The sequence below is a fragment of the Oncorhynchus mykiss genome, chromosome 1 (genome assembly GCF_057628025.1).
Source record: "Oncorhynchus mykiss isolate SJ-2025 chromosome 1, ASM5762802v1, whole genome shotgun sequence".
Lineage (NCBI taxonomy): Eukaryota > Metazoa > Chordata > Actinopteri > Salmoniformes > Salmonidae > Oncorhynchus > Oncorhynchus mykiss.
Genome location: NC_143022.1, coordinates 159,848 through 178,039, shown reverse-complemented (window position 1 = coordinate 178,039; position 18,192 = coordinate 159,848). Strand labels below are relative to the sequence as shown.

At 37.6% G+C, this 18,192-nt stretch overlaps 1 protein-coding gene across 5 annotated transcripts in view; it reads left to right on the top strand.

Annotated features, from left to right (window-relative positions):
- Nucleotides 1-18,192, top strand: part of LOC110523943 (cyclin-dependent kinase-like 5) — a 185,318-nt gene that overhangs the window by 82,209 nt on the left and 84,917 nt on the right. For all 5 annotated transcript variants that reach the window (XR_016489292.1, XR_016489228.1, XM_036980806.2 and 2 more), the window contains exons 10-12: nucleotides 12-92; nucleotides 13,993-14,159; nucleotides 15,322-16,417. Coding sequence is in view for 3 of the 5 variants with exons in the window: in XM_036980806.2 (XP_036836701.2) it covers nucleotides 12-92; nucleotides 13,993-14,159; nucleotides 15,322-16,417 (1,344 nt within the window). In the remaining 2 variants the exon portion in view is untranslated. The remainder of the gene's footprint in view (nucleotides 1-11; nucleotides 93-13,992; nucleotides 14,160-15,321; nucleotides 16,418-18,192) is intronic.

The window sequence follows — 18,192 nt, the reverse complement described above, 5'->3', positions numbered from 1 at the left end:
GTGCTTTTCAGTTCCCAGCAGTGAACCACCCCACCACCCTGGAGAGGAAGTACCTGGGGTTCATCAGTGGAACCCTATTGGACCTCATGAAGGTAAGGTCAGAGGTCAGGAGTTAAAGGTCAGGGATGCTACTGGGGTTAGGTTTAGGGTTATGCTGATTCACACAGTAGGGTATGACTCTCCATTCCATTAAAACACATGCCTCTAATGTATCTGTAATGTTATGTATCTGTAATGTTATGTATCTGTAATGTAATGTCTCTGTAATGTTATGTATCTGTAATGTAATGTATCTGTAATGTTATGTATCTGTAATGTCATGTATCTGTAATGTCATGTATCTGTAATGTCATGTATCTGTAATGTCATGTCAGGTATCTTTAATGTATTTAATGTCCCTGTAATGTAATGTATCTGTAATGTTATGTAAATGTAATGTTATGTGTCTGTAATGTCATGTATCTGTAATGTCATGTATCTGTAATGTAATGTCATGTATCTGTAATGTCATGTATTTGTAATGTCATGTCATGTATCTGTAATGTCATGTATCTGTAATGTCATGTATCTGTAATGTAATGTCATGTATCTGTAATGTCATGTATCTGTAATGACATGTATCTATAATGTCATGTATCTGTAATGTCATGTATCTGTAATGTAATGTCATGTATCTGTAATGTCATGTATTTGTAATGTCATGTCATGTATCTGTAATGTCATGTATCTGTAATGTTATGTCAGGTATCTTTAATGTATTTAATGTATCTGTAATGTAATGTATCTGTAATGTCATGTATCTGTAATGTCATGTATCTGTAATGTCATGCATCTGTAATGTTATGTCAGGTATCTGTAATGTCATGTATCTGTAATGTCATCTATCTGTAATGTTATGTCAGGTGTCTTTAATGTATTTAATGTCTCTGTAATGTAATGTCAGGTGTCTGTAATGTCATGTATCTGTAATGTAATGTATCTGTAATGTAATGTCAGGTATCTTTAATGTATTTAATGTCTCTGTAATGTAATGTAATGTATCTGTAATGTCATGTATCTGTAATGTAATGTATCTGTAATGTAATGTCATGTATCTGTAATGTAATGTATCTGTAATATAATGTAATGTATCTGTAATGTCATGTATCTGTAATGTAATGTATCTGTAATATAATGTAATGTATCTGTAATGTCATGTATCTGTAATGTAATGTATCTGTAATGTCATGTATCTGTAATGTAATGTATCTGTAATGTAATGTCATGTATCTGTAATGTAATGTATCTGTAATATAATGTAATGTATCTGTAATGTAATGTATCTGTAATATAATGTCATCTATCTGTAATGTAATGTATCTGTAATGTCATGTATCTGTAATGTCATGTATCTGTAATGTAATGTATCTGTAATGTAATGTAATGTATCTGTAATGTAATGTATCTGTAATATAATGTAATGTATCTGTAATGTAATGTGTCTGTAATATAATGTCATGTATCTGTAATGTCATGTATCTGTAATGTAATGTATCTGTAATGTCATGTATCTGTAATGTCATGTATCTGTAATGTAATGTATCTGTAATATAATGTCATGTATCTGTAATGTAATGTATCTGTAATATAATGTAATGTATCTGTAATGTTATGTATCTGTAATGTCATGTATCTGTAATGTCATGTATCTGTAATGTAATGTTATGTATCTGTAAAGTTATGTATCTGTAATGTCAGGTGTCTTTAATGTATTTAATGTCTCTGTAATGTAATGTATCTGTAATATAATGCCAGATATCTTTAATGTATTTAATGTCTCTGTAATGAAATGGCAGGTATCTGTGATGTAATGTATCTGTAATATCATGTATCTGTAATGTCATGTATCTGTAATGTAATGTCTCTGTAATGTAATGTATCTGTGATGTAATGTCTCTGTAATGTAATGTCTCTGTAATGTAATGTATCTGTAATGTAATGTATCTGTAATGTAATGTCTCTGTAATGTTATGTATCTGTAATGTAATGTATCTGTAATGTTATGTCTCTGTAATGTTATGTCAGGTATCTTTAATGTATTTAATGTCTCTGTAATGTAATGTATCTGTAATGTAATGCCAGATATCTTTAATGTATTTAATGTCTCTGTAATGTAATGGCAGGTATCTGTAATGTCATGTATCTGTAATGTTATGTATCTGTAATGTATTGTATCTGTAATGTTATGTATCTGTGATGTAATGCCAGATATCTTTAATGTATTTAATGTCTCTGTAATGTAATGTCATGTATCTGTAATGTTATGTATCTGTAATGTATTGTATCTGTAATGTTATGTATCTGTGATGTAATGCCAGATATCTTTAATGTATTTAATGTATCTGTAATGTCATGTATCTGTAATGTAATGTATCTGTAATGTAATGTCTCTGTAATGTAATGTATCTGTAATGTATTGTATCTGTAATGTAATGTATCTGTAATGTAATGTCAGGTATCTTTAATGTATGTAATGTATCTGTAATGTTATGTCATGTATCTGTAATGTATTTAATGTCTCTGTAATGTAATGTCAGGTGTCTTTAATGTATTTAATGTCTCTGTTACTGCTACGCCAAGATGGCGTAGCAGTAAGTCGTCCTGTCGTGTCGTGTCCCTTGTATATATCGTTTCTTTTTCGTTTTTTTACATATTTTTCTTCGCATATCTCTTTAAAAACATTTTGCTAAACCTAAGCTTCCAATACTCTCCTGCAACCCGCCTCACCCAATGTAGCTATTTTTCCTAAAGTATTTATATTTACTTCGGAACCGAAACCCCTCAACTGAAGCTAGCCAGCTAACCACCAGCTGTGCTAGCGGTCTTCAGCTAACCGGTCATCAGCTAACCTTTAGCTCGGAAAGCTCTCGCCAGTTCGAACAACGCGACTCTAACCAGAGCATAACGGACCTATTTATTTTTTCATCCCCGGATTCATCCCCCGGATTCATCCCCGGATTCCCACCGCAAACGGAACATTTCTCAGCTGGATCTTCACAACTAGCTATCTAGCTAAACCGCAACCCCGGATGATTACTCCAGGCTAGCGTTTCCACCCACTTAGCTTGAAGCTAGCCCGGCCAGCACACCTGTGCTACCACCGTAGCATACTCCTGGGCTACAATACCCCGGGCCCACGACCGGTCTATCAATGTCACCGCATGAAGAGGAATAAACAGACTCACCCCATCGCGACGTCCCCCAAAGGCTAACTCTCTAGCCCTCGCTATCTCCCTGCTTGCCAATTCGGCCTGCTAACTGCTAGCTTGTCCAGCTCCGGTCCGCTAACTGCTACCTTGTTTAGCCCGGGCCTACAAACTGTTAGCTTGTTAGCACAAGCCTGCTAACCGTCTGAATCGCCGCGTCCCAAACACTCACTGGATCCATATTTACTTTCTATCTCTTTTTGATTTTTAACTTGTTTATACCTTCCGGAAACCTGCCTCACCCAATGTGATACGGAATCGCTATTATTTTTAATTTTTAGTACACACTCAAGAACCCCCAGAAGCTAACCAGCTAACTAGCTACAAGCTATTTAGTCATTGTTAGTTTTTTTAACCTGGATAACACTCGCCAGTCCAGCTTCCCTGCCCCATCCACCGCTGCCCCCTGGACACTGATCTCTTGGCTACATAGCTGATGCACGCTGGACTGTCCATTAATCACGGTACTCCATTCTGCTTGTTTGTTTTATCTGTTGGCCCCGTTGCCTAGTCAACGCCATTTTACCTGCTGTTGTTGTGCTAGCTGATTAGCTGTTGTCTCACCTACTGTTTTAGCTAGCTTTCCCAACTCAACACCTGTGATTACTGTATGCCTCGCTGTACGTCTCTCTCAAGTGTCAATATGCCTTGTATACTGTTGTTCAGGTTAGTTATCATTGTTTTAGTTCACAATGGAGCCCCTAGTTCCACTCTTCATACCCCTGATAACTCCTTTGTCCCACCTCCCACACATGCGGTGACCTCACCCATTACAACCAGCATGTCCAGAGATACAACCTCTCTCATCATCACCCAGTGCCTGGGCTTACCTCCGCTTTACCCGCACCCCACCATACCCCTGTCTGCGCATTATGCCCTGAATATATTCTACCATGCCCAGAAACCTGCTCCTCTTATTCTCTGTCCCCAACGCTCTAGGCGACCAGTTTTGATAGCCTTTAGCCGCACTCTCATACTACTCCTTCTCTGTTCCGCGGGTGATGTGGAGGTAAACCCAGGCCCTGCATGTCCCCAGGCACCCTCATTTGTTGACTTCTGTGATCGAAAAAGCCTTGGTTTCATGCATGTCAACATCAGAAGCCTCCTCCCTAAGTTTGTTTTACTCACTGCTTTAGCACACTCTGCTAACCCTGATGTCCTTGCTGTGTCTGAATCCTGGCTCAGGAAGGCCACCAAAAATTCAGAGATTTCCATACCCAACTATAACATCTTCCGTCAAGATAGAACTGCCAAAGGGGGAGGAGTTGCAGTCTACTGCAGAGATAGCCTGCAAAGTAATGTCATACTTTCCAGGTCCATACCCAAACAGTTCGAACTACTAATTTTGAAAATTACTCTCTCCAGAAATAAGTCTCTCACTGTTGCCGCCTGCTACCGACCTCCCTCAGCTCCCAGCTGTGCCCTGGACACCATTTGTGAATTGATCGCCCCCCATCTAGCTTCAGAGTTTGTTCTGTTAGGTGACCTAAACTGGGATATGCTTAACACCCCGGCAGTCCTACAATCTAAGCTAGATGCCCTCAATCTCACACAAATCATCAAGGAACCCACCAGGTACAACCCTAACTCTGTAAACAAGGGCACCCTCATAGACGTCATCCTGACCAACTGGCCCTCCAAATACACCTCCGCTGTCTTCAACCAGGATCTCAGCGATCACTGCCTCATTGCCTGTATCCGCTACGGAGCCGCAGTCAAACGACCACCCCTCATCACTGTCAAACGCTCCCTAAAACACTTCTGTGAGCAGGCCTTTCTAATCGACCTGGCCCGGGTATCCTGGAAGGACATTGACCTCATCCCGTCGGTTGAGGATGCCTGGTCATTCTTTAAAAGTCTCTGTAATGTTATGTCAGGTATCTTTAATGTATGTAATGTCTCTGTAATGTAATGTCAGGTGTCTTTAATGTATTTAATGTCTCTGTAATGTAATGTATCTGTAATGTTATGTATCTGTAATGTAATGTATCTGTCATTTCATGTCATGTATCTGTAATGTTATGTCAGGTATCTTTAATGTATGTAATGTCTCTGTAATGTAATGTCAGGTATCTTTAATGTATTTAATGTCTCTGTAATGTTATGTATCTGTAATGTTATGTATCTGTAATGTAATGTATCTGTCATTTCATGTCATGTATCTGTAATGTTATGTCTCTGTAATGTAATGTCAGGTATCTTTAATGTATTTAATGTCTCTGTAATGTTATGTCAGGTATCTTTAATGTATGTTATGTCTCTGTAATGTAATGTATCTGTAATGTCATCTATCTGTAATGTAATGTATCTGTAATGTAATGTCAGGTATCTTTAATGTATTTAATGTCTCTGTAATGTAATGTATCTGTAATGTCATTAATCTGTAATGTAATGTATCTGTAATGTAATGTATCTGTAATGTTATGTCAGGTGTCTTTAATGTATTTAATGTCTCTGTAATGTAATGGCAGGTATCTGTAATGTAATGTATCTGTAATGTTATGTATCTGTAATGTTATGTATCTGTAATGTAATGTATCTGTAATGTAATGTCAGGTATCTTTAATGTATTTAATGTCTCTGTAATGTAATGTATCTGTAATGTCATTAATCTGTAATGTAATGTATCTGTAATGTAATGTATCTGTAATGTTATGTCAGGTGTCTTTAATGTATTTAATGTCTCTGTAATGTAATGGCAGGTATCTGTAATGTAATGTATCTGTAATGTTATGTATCTGTAATGTTATGTATCTGTAATGTAATGTATCTGTAATGTAATGTCAGGTATCTTTAATGTATTTAATGTCTCTATAATGTAATGTATCTGTAATGTATCTGTAATGTAATGTCTCTGTAATGTAATGTCAGGTGTCTTTAATGTATTTAATGTCTCTGTAATGTAATGTCAGGTATCTGTAATGTAATGTATCTGTAATATAATGTCAGGTATCTGTAATGTAATGTATCTGTAATGTTATGTATCTGTAATGTAATGTATCTGTAATGTAATGTCAGGTATCTTTAATGTATTTAATGTCTCTGTAATGTAATGTATCTGTAATGTAATGTCAGGTATCTGTAATGTCATGTATCTGTAATGTAATGTATCTGTAATGTAATGTCAGGTATATTTAATGTATTTAATGTCTCTGTAATGTAATGTCAGGTGTCTTTTATGTATTTAATGTCTCTGTAATGTAATGTCAGCTATCTTCAATGTATTTAATGTCTCTGTAATGTAATGTCAGGTATATTTAATGTATTTGTAATGTAATGTCAGGTATCTTGAATGTATTTAATGTCTCTGTAATGTATCTGTAATGTAATGTCTCTGTAATGTAATGTATCTGTAATGTAATCTATCTGTAATGTAATGTATATTAATGTTATGTATCTGTAATGTCATGTATCTGTAATGTAATGTATCTGTAATGTATTTAATGTCTCTGTAATGTTATGTATCTGTAATGTATTTAATGTCTCTGTAATGTTATGTATCTGTAATGTCAGGTATTTTTAATGTATTTAATGTCTCTGAAATGTAATGTATCTGTAATGTAATGTCATGTATCTGTAATGTCATGTATCTGTAATGTCATGTATCTGTAATGTTATGTATCTGTAATGTCATGTATCTGTAATGTAATGTCATGTATCTGTAATGTTTTGTATCTGTAATGTCATGTATCTGTATTGTCATGTATCTGTAATGTAATGTCATGTATCTGTAATGTTTTGTATCTGTAATGTCATGTATCTGTAATGTCATGTATCTGCAATGTCATGTATCTGTAATGTCATGTATCTGTAATGTATGTATCTGTAATATCATGTATCTGTAATGTATCTGTAATGTCATGTATCTGTAATGTCATGTATCTGTAATGTTATGTATCTTTAATGTTATGTCTCTGTAATGTCATGTATCTGTAATGTCATGTATCTTTAATGTAATGTTATGTATCTGTAAAGTTAGGTGTCTTTAATGTATTTAATGTCTCTGTAATGTAATGGCAGGTATCTGTAATGTAATGTATCTGTAATGTAATGTCAGGTATCTTTAATGTATTTAATGTCTCTGTAATGTAATGTATCTGTAATGTTATGTCAGGTGTCTTTAATGTATTTAATGTCTCTGTAATGTAATGGCAGGTATCTGTAATGTAATGTATCTGTAATATAATGTCAGATATCTTTAATGTATTTAATGTCTCTGTAATGTAATGTATCTGTAATGTAATGTCATGTATCTGTAATGTCATGTATCTGTAATGTCATGTCATGTATCTGTAATGTTATGTCTCTGTAATGTAATGTCAGGTATCTTTAATGTATTTAATGTCTCTGTAATGTAATGTATCTGTAATGTAATGTATCTGTAATGTCATCTATCTGTAATGTAATGTATCTGTAATGTATCTGTAATGTTATGTCTCTGTAATATAATGTCAGGTATCTTTAATGTATTTAATGTCTATGTAATGTAATGTATCTGTAATGTAATGTCATGTATCTGTAATGTCATGTATCTGTAATGTCAGGTATCTTTAATGTATTTAATGTCTCTGTAATGTAATGTCAGGTATCTTGAATGTATTTAATGTCTCTGTAATGTATCTGTAATGTAATGTCTCTGTAATGTAATGTATCTGTAATGTCATCTATCTGTAATGTAATGTATATTAATGTTATGTATCTGTAATGTCATGTATCTGTAATGTCATGTATCTGTAATGTCATGTATCTGTAATGTAATGTATCTGTAATGTCATGTATCTGTAATGTCATGTATCTGTAATGTCATGTATCTGTAATGTATCTGTAATGTCATGTATCTGTAATGTCATGTATCTGTAATGTAATGTATCTGTAATGTCATGTATCTGTAATGTAATGTCATGTATCTAATGTTTTGTATATGTAATGTCATGTATCTGTAATGTCATGTATCTGTAATGTATCTGTAATGTCATGTATCTGTAATGTCATGTATCTGTAATGTCATGTATCTGTAATATCATGTATCTGTAATGTCATGTATCTGTAATGTCATGTATCTGTAATGTTATGTATCTTTAATGTTATGTATCTGTAATGTCATGTATCTGTAATGTCATGTATCTGTAATGTAATGTTATGTATCTGTAAAGTTATGTATCTTTAATGTCAGGTGTCTTTAATGTATTTAATGTCTCTGAAATTTAATGGCAGGTATCTGTAATGTAATGTATCTGTAATATAATGTCAGGTATCTTTAATGTATTTAATGTCTCTGTAATGTAATGCATCTGTAATGTATCTGTAATGTATTTAATGTCTCTGTAATGTAATGTATCTGTAATGTAATGTCATGTATCTGTAATGTAATGTATCTGTAATGTTATGTCATGTATCTGTAATGTCATGTATCTGTAATGTCATGTATCTGTAATGTCATGTATCTGTAATGTCATGTATCTGTAATGTAATGTCAGGTATCTTTAATGTATTTAATGTCTCTGTAATGTAATGTATCTGTAATGTCATCTATCTGTAATGTAATGTATCTGTAATGTAATGTCAGGTATCTTTAATGTATTTAATGTCTCTGTAATGTAATGTCAGGTATCTGTAATGTAATGTATCTGTAATGTAATGTATCTGTAATGTAATGTATCTGTAATGTAATGTATCTGTAATGTAATGTCATGTATCTGTAATGTAATGTATCTGTAATGTTATGTCATGTATCTGTAATGTCATGTATCTGTAATGTCATGTATCTGTAATGTCATGTATCTGTAATGTCATGTATCTGTAATGTAATGTCAGGTATCTTTAATGTATTTAATGTCTCTGTAATGTAATGTATCTGTAATGTCATCTATCTGTAATGTAATGTATCTGTAATGTAATGTCAGGTATCTTTAATGTATTTAATGTCTCTGTAATGTAATGTATCTGTAATGTTATGTATCTGTAATGTAATGTCTCTGTAATGTAATTTCAGGTATCTTTAATGTATTTAATGTCTCTATAATGTAATGTATCTGTAATGTCATCTATCTGTAATGTAATGTATCTGTAATGTAATGTCAGGTATCTTTAATGTATTTAATGTCTCTGTAATGTAATGTATCTGTAATGTTATGTATCTGTAATGTAATGTCTCTGTAATGTAATTTCAGGTATCTTTAATGTATTTAATGTCTCTATAATGTAATGTATCTGTAATGTCATCTATCTGTAATGTAATGTCATGTATCTGTAATGTATTTAATGTCTCTGTAATGTAATGTCTCTGTAATGTAATGTCTCTGTAATGTAATGTATCTGTAATGTAATGTATCTGTAATGTAATGTATCTGTAATGTCATCTATCTGTAATGTCATGTATCTGTAATGTAATGTATCTGTAATGTAATGTATCTGTAATGTATTGTATCTGTAATGTAATGTATCTGTAATGTTATGTCATGTATCTGTAATGTCATGTATCTGTAATGTCATGTATCTGTAATGTCATGTATCTGTAATGTCATGTATCTGTAATGTAATGTCAGGTATCTTTAATGTATTTAATGTCTCTGTAATGTAATGTATCTGTAATGTAATGTATCTGTAATGTCATCTATCTGTAATGTAATGTATCTGTAATGTAATGTATCTGTAATGTAATGTATCTGTAATGTAATGTATCTGTAATGTCATCTATCTGTAATGTCATGTATCTGTAATGTAATGTATCTGTAATGTAATGTATCTGTAATGTATTGTATCTGTAATGTAATGTATCTGTAATGTTATGTCATGTATCTGTAATGTCATGTATCTGTAATGTCATGTATCTGTAATGTCATGTATCTGTAATGTCATGTATCTGTAATGTAATGTCAGGTATCTTTAATGTATTTAATGTCTCTGTAATGTAATGTATCTGTAATGTCATCTATCTGTAATGTAATGTATCTGTAATGTAATGTCAGGTATCTTTAATGTATTTAATGTCTCTGTAATGTAATGTATCTGTAATGTTATGTATCTGTAATGTAATGTCTCTGTAATGTAATTTCAGGTATCTTTAATGTATTTAATGTCTCTATAATGTAATGTATCTGTAATGTCATCTATCTGTAATGTAATGTCATGTATCTGTAATGTATTTAATGTCTCTGTAATGTAATGTCTCTGTAATGTAATGTCTCTGTAATGTAATGTCTCTGTAATGTAATGTCTCTGTAATGTAATGTCTCTGTAATGTAATGTATCTGTAATGTAATGTATCTGTAATGTCATCTATCTGTAATGTAATGTATCTGTAATGTAATGTATCTGTAATGTCATCTATCTGTAATGTCATGTATCTGTAATGTCATGTATCTGTAATGTAATGTATCTGTAATGTTATGTCATGTATCTGTAATGTCATGTATCTGTAATGTCATGTATCTGTAATGTCATGTATCTGTAATGTAATGTCAGGTATCTTTAATGTATTTAATGTCTCTATAATGTAATGTATCTGTAATGTAATGTATCTGTAATGTATCTGTAATGTATTTAATGTCTCTGTAATATAATGTCTCTGTAATGTAATGTCTCTGTAATGTAATGTCTCTGTAATGTAATGTCTCTGTAATGTAATGTCTCTGTAATGTAATGTATCTGTAATGTAATGTATCTGTAATGTCATCTATCTGTAATGTAATGTATCTGTAATGTAATGTATCTGTAATGTAATGTATCTGTAATGTAATGTATCTGTAATGTATCTGTAATGTATCTGTAATGTAATGTATCTGTAATGTATCTGTAATGTAAGCTATCTGTAATATATATGTAATAGACCTGTAATGTAATGTATATGTAATATAAGTTATCTGTAATGTATTGTATATGTAAGGTAATGTATCTGTAATATAACTGTAATGTGTCTATAATGTAATGTAAAGTATCTGTACTGTAATGTATATGTAATGTATCTGTAATGTGTCTATAATGTAATGTAAAGTGTCCGTAATGTGTCTGTAGTGTAATGTATATGTAATGTGTGCAGTGTATCTGTAATGTAATGTGTCTAATGTAATGTATCTGTAATGTATATTGTAAGGTTCACATTTTTCAGATTAAATAACTCACGAACACTAGAGAAGCTTAACCAAGTTTAATTCTTCCCAAAGGGTCGACACAGCTGTATTCAGAAGAAAAAAAACATTTCACACAAGCTCTGATAATTAACCCTTTCACCTAGGCTGAGTCTCCTCCTCCACAACCGAACAGCCAATGCATCCCTGTTGCTAGACAGAACCTTAGTGATATCTGTTCTTCCTCACTTAATTTTACCTGACCTCTGCCCTAAAGCGCTCACTCCTCCCCAACTCAAGGCTGTCATGTTATTAATACCAGACTGTGTCTCTTCTCCTACCAGAGGATCCATGATGGCTAACAATAACATGTCCTGACAATGTAAATGTTATACATTACCCTCTCTCCCTCAGAGACATTGTTAGTTTCTAGGATTTCCACCCGTCTCCCCTTATCAATGCCTGCCACATGGAATCTCTTCCCTGTACTCAACACATTCCAAGCTTAGTTGCACACACTATATACCTTCCTCCTATTACCCTTAACTGCTGGTGTAGACCCTCAACCTTAGCACTCCTTCAGTGACATGAATAAGTAACATTTCATATTCTCAGAACCCAATAATATGTAATGTATCTGTATTGTATTGTATCTGTAGTGTAATGTATTTGTAAAGTATGGTATTTTATTCTACTGCATGTAAATAGGTGTGCATCAATGCCGTCCATCTCTGTGTGCGTCTGCCTGGGTCTCAGCTCCAGCTCTACTGTTGCTTCTCTCTGTTTTCCCCATCTGTAGCTGTAAACAGACTGTGATCTGTAGCTGTAAACATACTGATCTGTAGCTGTAAACAGACTGTGATCTGTAGCTGTAAACAGACTGTGATCTGTAGCTGTAAACAGACTGTGATCTGTAGCTGTAAACAGACTGTGATCTGTAGCTGTAAACAGACTGAGATCTGTAGCTGTAAACAGACTGATCTGTAGCTGTAAACAGACTGATCTGTAGCTGTAAACAGACTGATCTGTAGATGTAAACATACTGTGATCTGTAGCTGTAAACAGACTGTGATGACAATCTGGTGGGCAGCACAGTGCTGTTGCTGCTGTTCTTGTAGGCGATGATTACTGAGAACATTCAGCACACTGTCTTATCCCTGACTACTGCATCCTACCAACCACTGACTACTGCATCCTACCGCTTACTACTGCATCCTACTACTGACTACTGCATCCTACAGCTAACTACTGCATCCTACCGCTTACTACTGCATCCTACCGCTAACTACTGCATCCTACTACTGGCTACTGCATCCTACCGTTAACTACTGCATCCTACCCCTAATTACTGCATCCTACCGCTAACTACTGCATCCTACCGCTTACTACTGCATCCTACGCCTAACTACTGCATCCTACTACTGACTACTGCATCCTACCGCTTACTACTGCATCCTACTGCTAGCTACTGCATCCTACCCCTAACTACTGCATCCTACTACTGACTACTGCATCCTACCCCTAACTACTGCATCCTACTACTGACTACTGCGTCCTACTGCATCCTACCCCTAACTACTGCATCCTACTACTGACTACTGCATCCTACCCCTAACTACTGCATCCTACTACTGACTACTGCGTCCTACTGCATCCTAACCCTAACTACTGCATCCTACTACTGACTACTGCATCCTACCCCTAACTACTGCATCCTACTACTGACTACTGCATCCTACTACTGACTACTGCATCCTACTGCTAACTACTGCATCCTACCCCTAACTACTGCATCCTACTACTGACTACTGCGTCCTACTGCATCCTAACCCTAACTACTGCATCCTAGTACTGGCTACTGCGTCCTACCGCTTACTACCTCATCCTACTACTGACTACTGCATCCTACTACTGACTACTGCATCCTACCGCTAACTACTGCATCCTACCCCTAATTACTGCATCCTACCGCTAACTACTGCATCCTACTACTGACTACTGCATCCTACCCCTAACTACTGCATCCTACCCCTAACTACTGCATCCTTCTACTGACTACAGCATCCTTCTACTGACTACTGCATCCTTCTACTGACTACTGCATCCTTCTACTGACTACTGCATCCTTCCCCTGACTGCTTAAACAATGTCTTACTAATCATCTATCCGCAAATTACCTTTTATGAAACATTTGATCTCATAGACAAAATGCTGGAGTATAGTGCCATATTAAAATATGTAGCTTCACTATCCAAATAAGTGTGGATATATTCAGTGACATAACATGTAATAGTGACATCACAGGTCTCTTCTAACTGCTCCTAAGCCGTAGTGGTGTTGTCGGAGCTCCTCTCTTCTCTATTGGGCATAACCTCTCCTCTGAGACTGGAGATCCTTCACTTTCATTTCATCAGGTGGACAGGGAGAAAAACACCACCATGTCCAAGGAGCTTTTTGGGCAAAACATCTCTCCTTAGTGACTCACATAGCCAGCTCAATTAAAACCAATGAAGTTGGAGCTTTTCATTTTCCTGAATATTATTAATATAGAGTGTGAAGCTGGTCTATTCCAGTCTGATGTTGATGATTATCATGATGACTCACACTGCATACTAGTGAGGACTGAGAGGGGAGCTTGTTGAAGACATGTTGACACTGTGTGTGTGGGTGTGTGTGTGCAGAACCTGCTGCTGTTGAGTCCTACAGAGCGCTTTCTAACGGAGCAGAGTTTGGACCACCATGCCTTCCAGACACCGCGACCGGTGGAGCGACCTGGACCTCCTACACCCACACCAGTCCGCTCCTCTAAGAGGAAGCCTCATCACACGGACAACAGCGCCCCCACCAGGTAGCCAACAGTATTACACCAGGCAGGGAGCTGGAAAAGGAACAGTATAGTATATACTACTCTGCCATTCTCAATATGTTGGGAACATTTACTACTCTGCCATTCTCAATATGTTGGGAACATTTACTACTCTGCCATTCTCAATATGTTGGGAACATTTACTACTCTGCCATTCTCAATATGTTGGGAACATTTACTATGCCATTCTCAATATGTGGGGGACATTCACTTCTCTGCCATTCTCAATATGTTGGGGAACATTCACTACTCTGCCATTCTCAATATGTGGGGGACATTCACTTCTCTGCCATTCTCAATATGTTGGGGAACATTCACTACTCTGCCATTCTCAATATGTTGGGGAACATTCACTACTCTGCCATTCTCAATATGTTGGGGAACATTCACTACTCTGCCATTCTCAATATGTTGGGGAACATTCACTACTCTGCCATTCTCACTATGCTGGGAACATTTACTACTTTGCCATTCTCAATATGTTGGGGAGCATTCACTACTCTGCCATTCTCAATATGTTGGGGAACATTCACTACTCTGCCATTCTCAATATGTTGGGGAACATTCACTACTCTGCCATTCTCAATATGTTGGGGAACATTTACTACGCTGCCATTCTCAATATGTTGGGGAACATTTACTACTCTGCCATTCTCACTATGTTGGGGAACATTTACTACTCTGCCATTCTCACTATGTTGGGGAACATTTACTACTCTGCCATTCTCACTATGTTGGGGAACATTCACTACTCTGCCATTCTCAATATGTTGGGGAACATTTACTACGCTGCCATTCTCAATATGTTGGGGAACATTTACTACTCTGCCATTCTCAATATGTTGGGGAACATTTACTACTCTGCCATTCTCAATATGTTGGGGAACATTCACTACTCTGCCATTCTCAATATGTTGGGGAACATTCACTACTCTGCCATTCTCAATATGTTGGGAACATTTACTACTTTGCCATTCTCAATATGTTGGGGAACATTCACTACTCTGCCATTCTCACTACGCTGGGAACATTTACTACGCTGCCATTCTCAATATGTTGGGAACATCAATGATTTGTCATATCTAGCTGAATAGAAGGAAACAAATATGAATATGAAAGCCCTCTCTATTTCTCTCCTGGTCAGGAGTCATGGTGTTAAGGGTTCAGACCACCACCGCTCAGCTAGTAGAGACTGTTCCAGCCTGCCCCGTCACGAAGACCTCCAACCTAGCAATCACCCTAGCAATGACAGCTTCCTGAATGGCAACAGCTTGAGCCCCACCCTCCGCCCCAAGACCTATGCCCCGCCCCCCCAGCTCCTGAATCGCTCAGCCTCCTGCTCCAAGGACCTAGCCAACAACAACCTGCCCCACCTCCTCAGCCCCAAGGAGACCAAGAGCAACCTACCCCACCTCCTCAGCCCCAAAGAGACCAAGAACAAAGACTTTGACTTCACCTCCGGAGCCAAGGCCTCAGATGGGCCGGGAGCCAAGTACCTCAAGTCCAACAGCCGCTCTCAGCAGAACCGCCATAGCTTCGTAGAGGGAAAGACCAGCACCCTGATGTCTGGAGACAAACACAGAGCCAGAGACCGAGACCGCCACAGCTACATGGGGGTGCATGGGTCCTCTAAGTCTGCAGGAGGGTTAGGGTTAGCAGGAGGCTCCTATATAAACCTTTCTAAGAGCCACGGGGCCCTCAACGACACCAAGTCAGTAGGGAACCTTAGCGACCCACGTATCCATGGTGACGAACCTCCATCACGCTACTTCCCTACTTCCTGTCTTGACCTCAACGCTCCTGGCAGCCCGGCGACCGGTCATCATCGTCACAGCCCTGCAGGCCGGCGCTCGGAGAGAGAGAGCAATACGCTAGACTCCTCATCCCGACGCACCTCTTCACGACACAAGAGCTCTGAGGAGGCCAAGTCCCCTGAGGGAGGAGACCTGGGAGGGGGAGGAGGTGGAAGCCATGGTCACTCCCTGTCCACCCCTCATGAGGCCTTCCCCTACGGCCTGGGCTACACATCCCCCTTCTCCTCCCAGCATAGACCTCACCGCCACTCCATGTACGTGCGGCGGGAGCGTCAGAGGACCCACGGGGGGGGTAGTGAGGGGGGGCTGGCGGTGGGACAGGGGATGTCCACCAGAGCCTCCAGCCTCCAGCTCCTCTCCCCCCAGCTGCAGCACCGCACCCTGCCCAGGCACTCTGGAGGATCTTCTACAGAAGACATCACCAGGGTCAGTCCAATACTCAACACCTAGCTACACCTAACACCAACTATAACAGTCACCTAACCCTTACCCTGCCACAACACACTGGGGGGTCAGCAGGGAGGACGACATCACCAGGGTCAGTCCAATACCAAACACCCAAACACTACCAGACTCCTATAGCACTGTCGCTTGCTGGTGTTCCTGTTGCAGTGTTGTCTAAGCTGATATTGTACATTTAAGTGAAATATCAGCTTTTGTCTGAAGCAGAAAAAGCTCATTTGACCTATGCACTGACAAGGCTTTTCAGCACAACCCCCTAGAGTCAATTGACGCACTGGTGCGTCAATCTAAGTTACATCGCAAAAAAATCTGGCAGTTTAAGTAAGAGATATCTGTTTAGCATTGGATGCGTTTCAATCCTCCGATGTCGCAGTTCCGCATCTGCGGTGAAAGGTGGCAGAGTTAGAGCAGTGTTTGTACGAAAACATCTGTAGCGTATGAACGGTTTGCCCTACCAACTATTGACCACTATATGGAAAGGTGAGACTCTCACGATGCTGTATCCTGTTTTGCTCTATGACCTGAAGGTAACCGACCGGACGGTTTTAAAAAAGGAATGGAAGCTTAAATATTTATTTCAAAAATATATATATATTTTTTTATATCTCCTAGATTTAGGACAGACACTTCAGAACCTTGTTTCTTATGACTCTAAAGAAATAATCAGCTTGACTACTGCTAGAGTACTGTGGCTTTACTGATCTACTGTTCTTCAACAACATATGTATTCACATTGGATGGGTTGGTTAGGATTCAAACCTTCTCTCAAACAGTCTAATACATACTCTTTAAAGAGGTTTTCCCCATTAATGTACTTGGTTATGTTACTTGGTTGTGGTTATGTTACTTGGTTGTGTTTTTTCACGTAAAACATCATCCCATTCCACTCCTTTTATGGGGAGGTTTTCCCCTGACACAGATTAAGTCTAGTCCTGGACTAAAAGCAAAATCAATGGAAAAGGACTAGGGTGTAATCCGTGTCCTCGAAACCTTTCCTTAACCTTACATTTAACCTAGCATAATACATAAACCAGATGGAAAATGAACAAGATAGTTGGCAGCTTTTTAACATATTTTGAATCTATACATGGTTTATGTTCCTGTTATAAACAATGGGGTTATGATGGGGTAAGCCAATCACACTATTCTCTTGAGACATTTAGAAGTTATAGTATTTTTAAGCAGAAGTAGCAGCACAGGTTCAAATGTGGTCTGGCAAAATTTGTACGTGTCTTTTCTGGGGCCTGGAGTTTTTCCTCATCTCATGACCAGGTCAGGTAAAACTCTGGGTCCTATTTGTAGGCTATGACAGGGTCCCAGAAAATGGGCCAAACAGGATTTCTACTGGACTGGATATGGTGTAGTTTTTAATGCGCGGTCATGCAGGACCTATAGGTTACCATGCTTCATCTCTACAGGACCTATAGGTTACCATGCTTCCTCTATTCAGGACCTATAGGTTACCATGCTTCCTCTCTACAGGACCTATAGGTTACCATGCTTCCTCTCTACAGGACCTATAGGTTACCATGCTTCCTCTCTACAGGACCTATAGGTTACCATGCTTCCTCTCTACAGGACCTATAGGTTACCATGCTTCCTCTCTACAGGACCTATAGGTTACCATGCTTCCTCTCTACAGGGCCTATAGGTTACCATGCTTCCTCTCTACAGGGCCTATAGGTTACCATGCTTCCTCTCTACAGGACCTATAGGTTACCATGCTTCATCTCTACAGG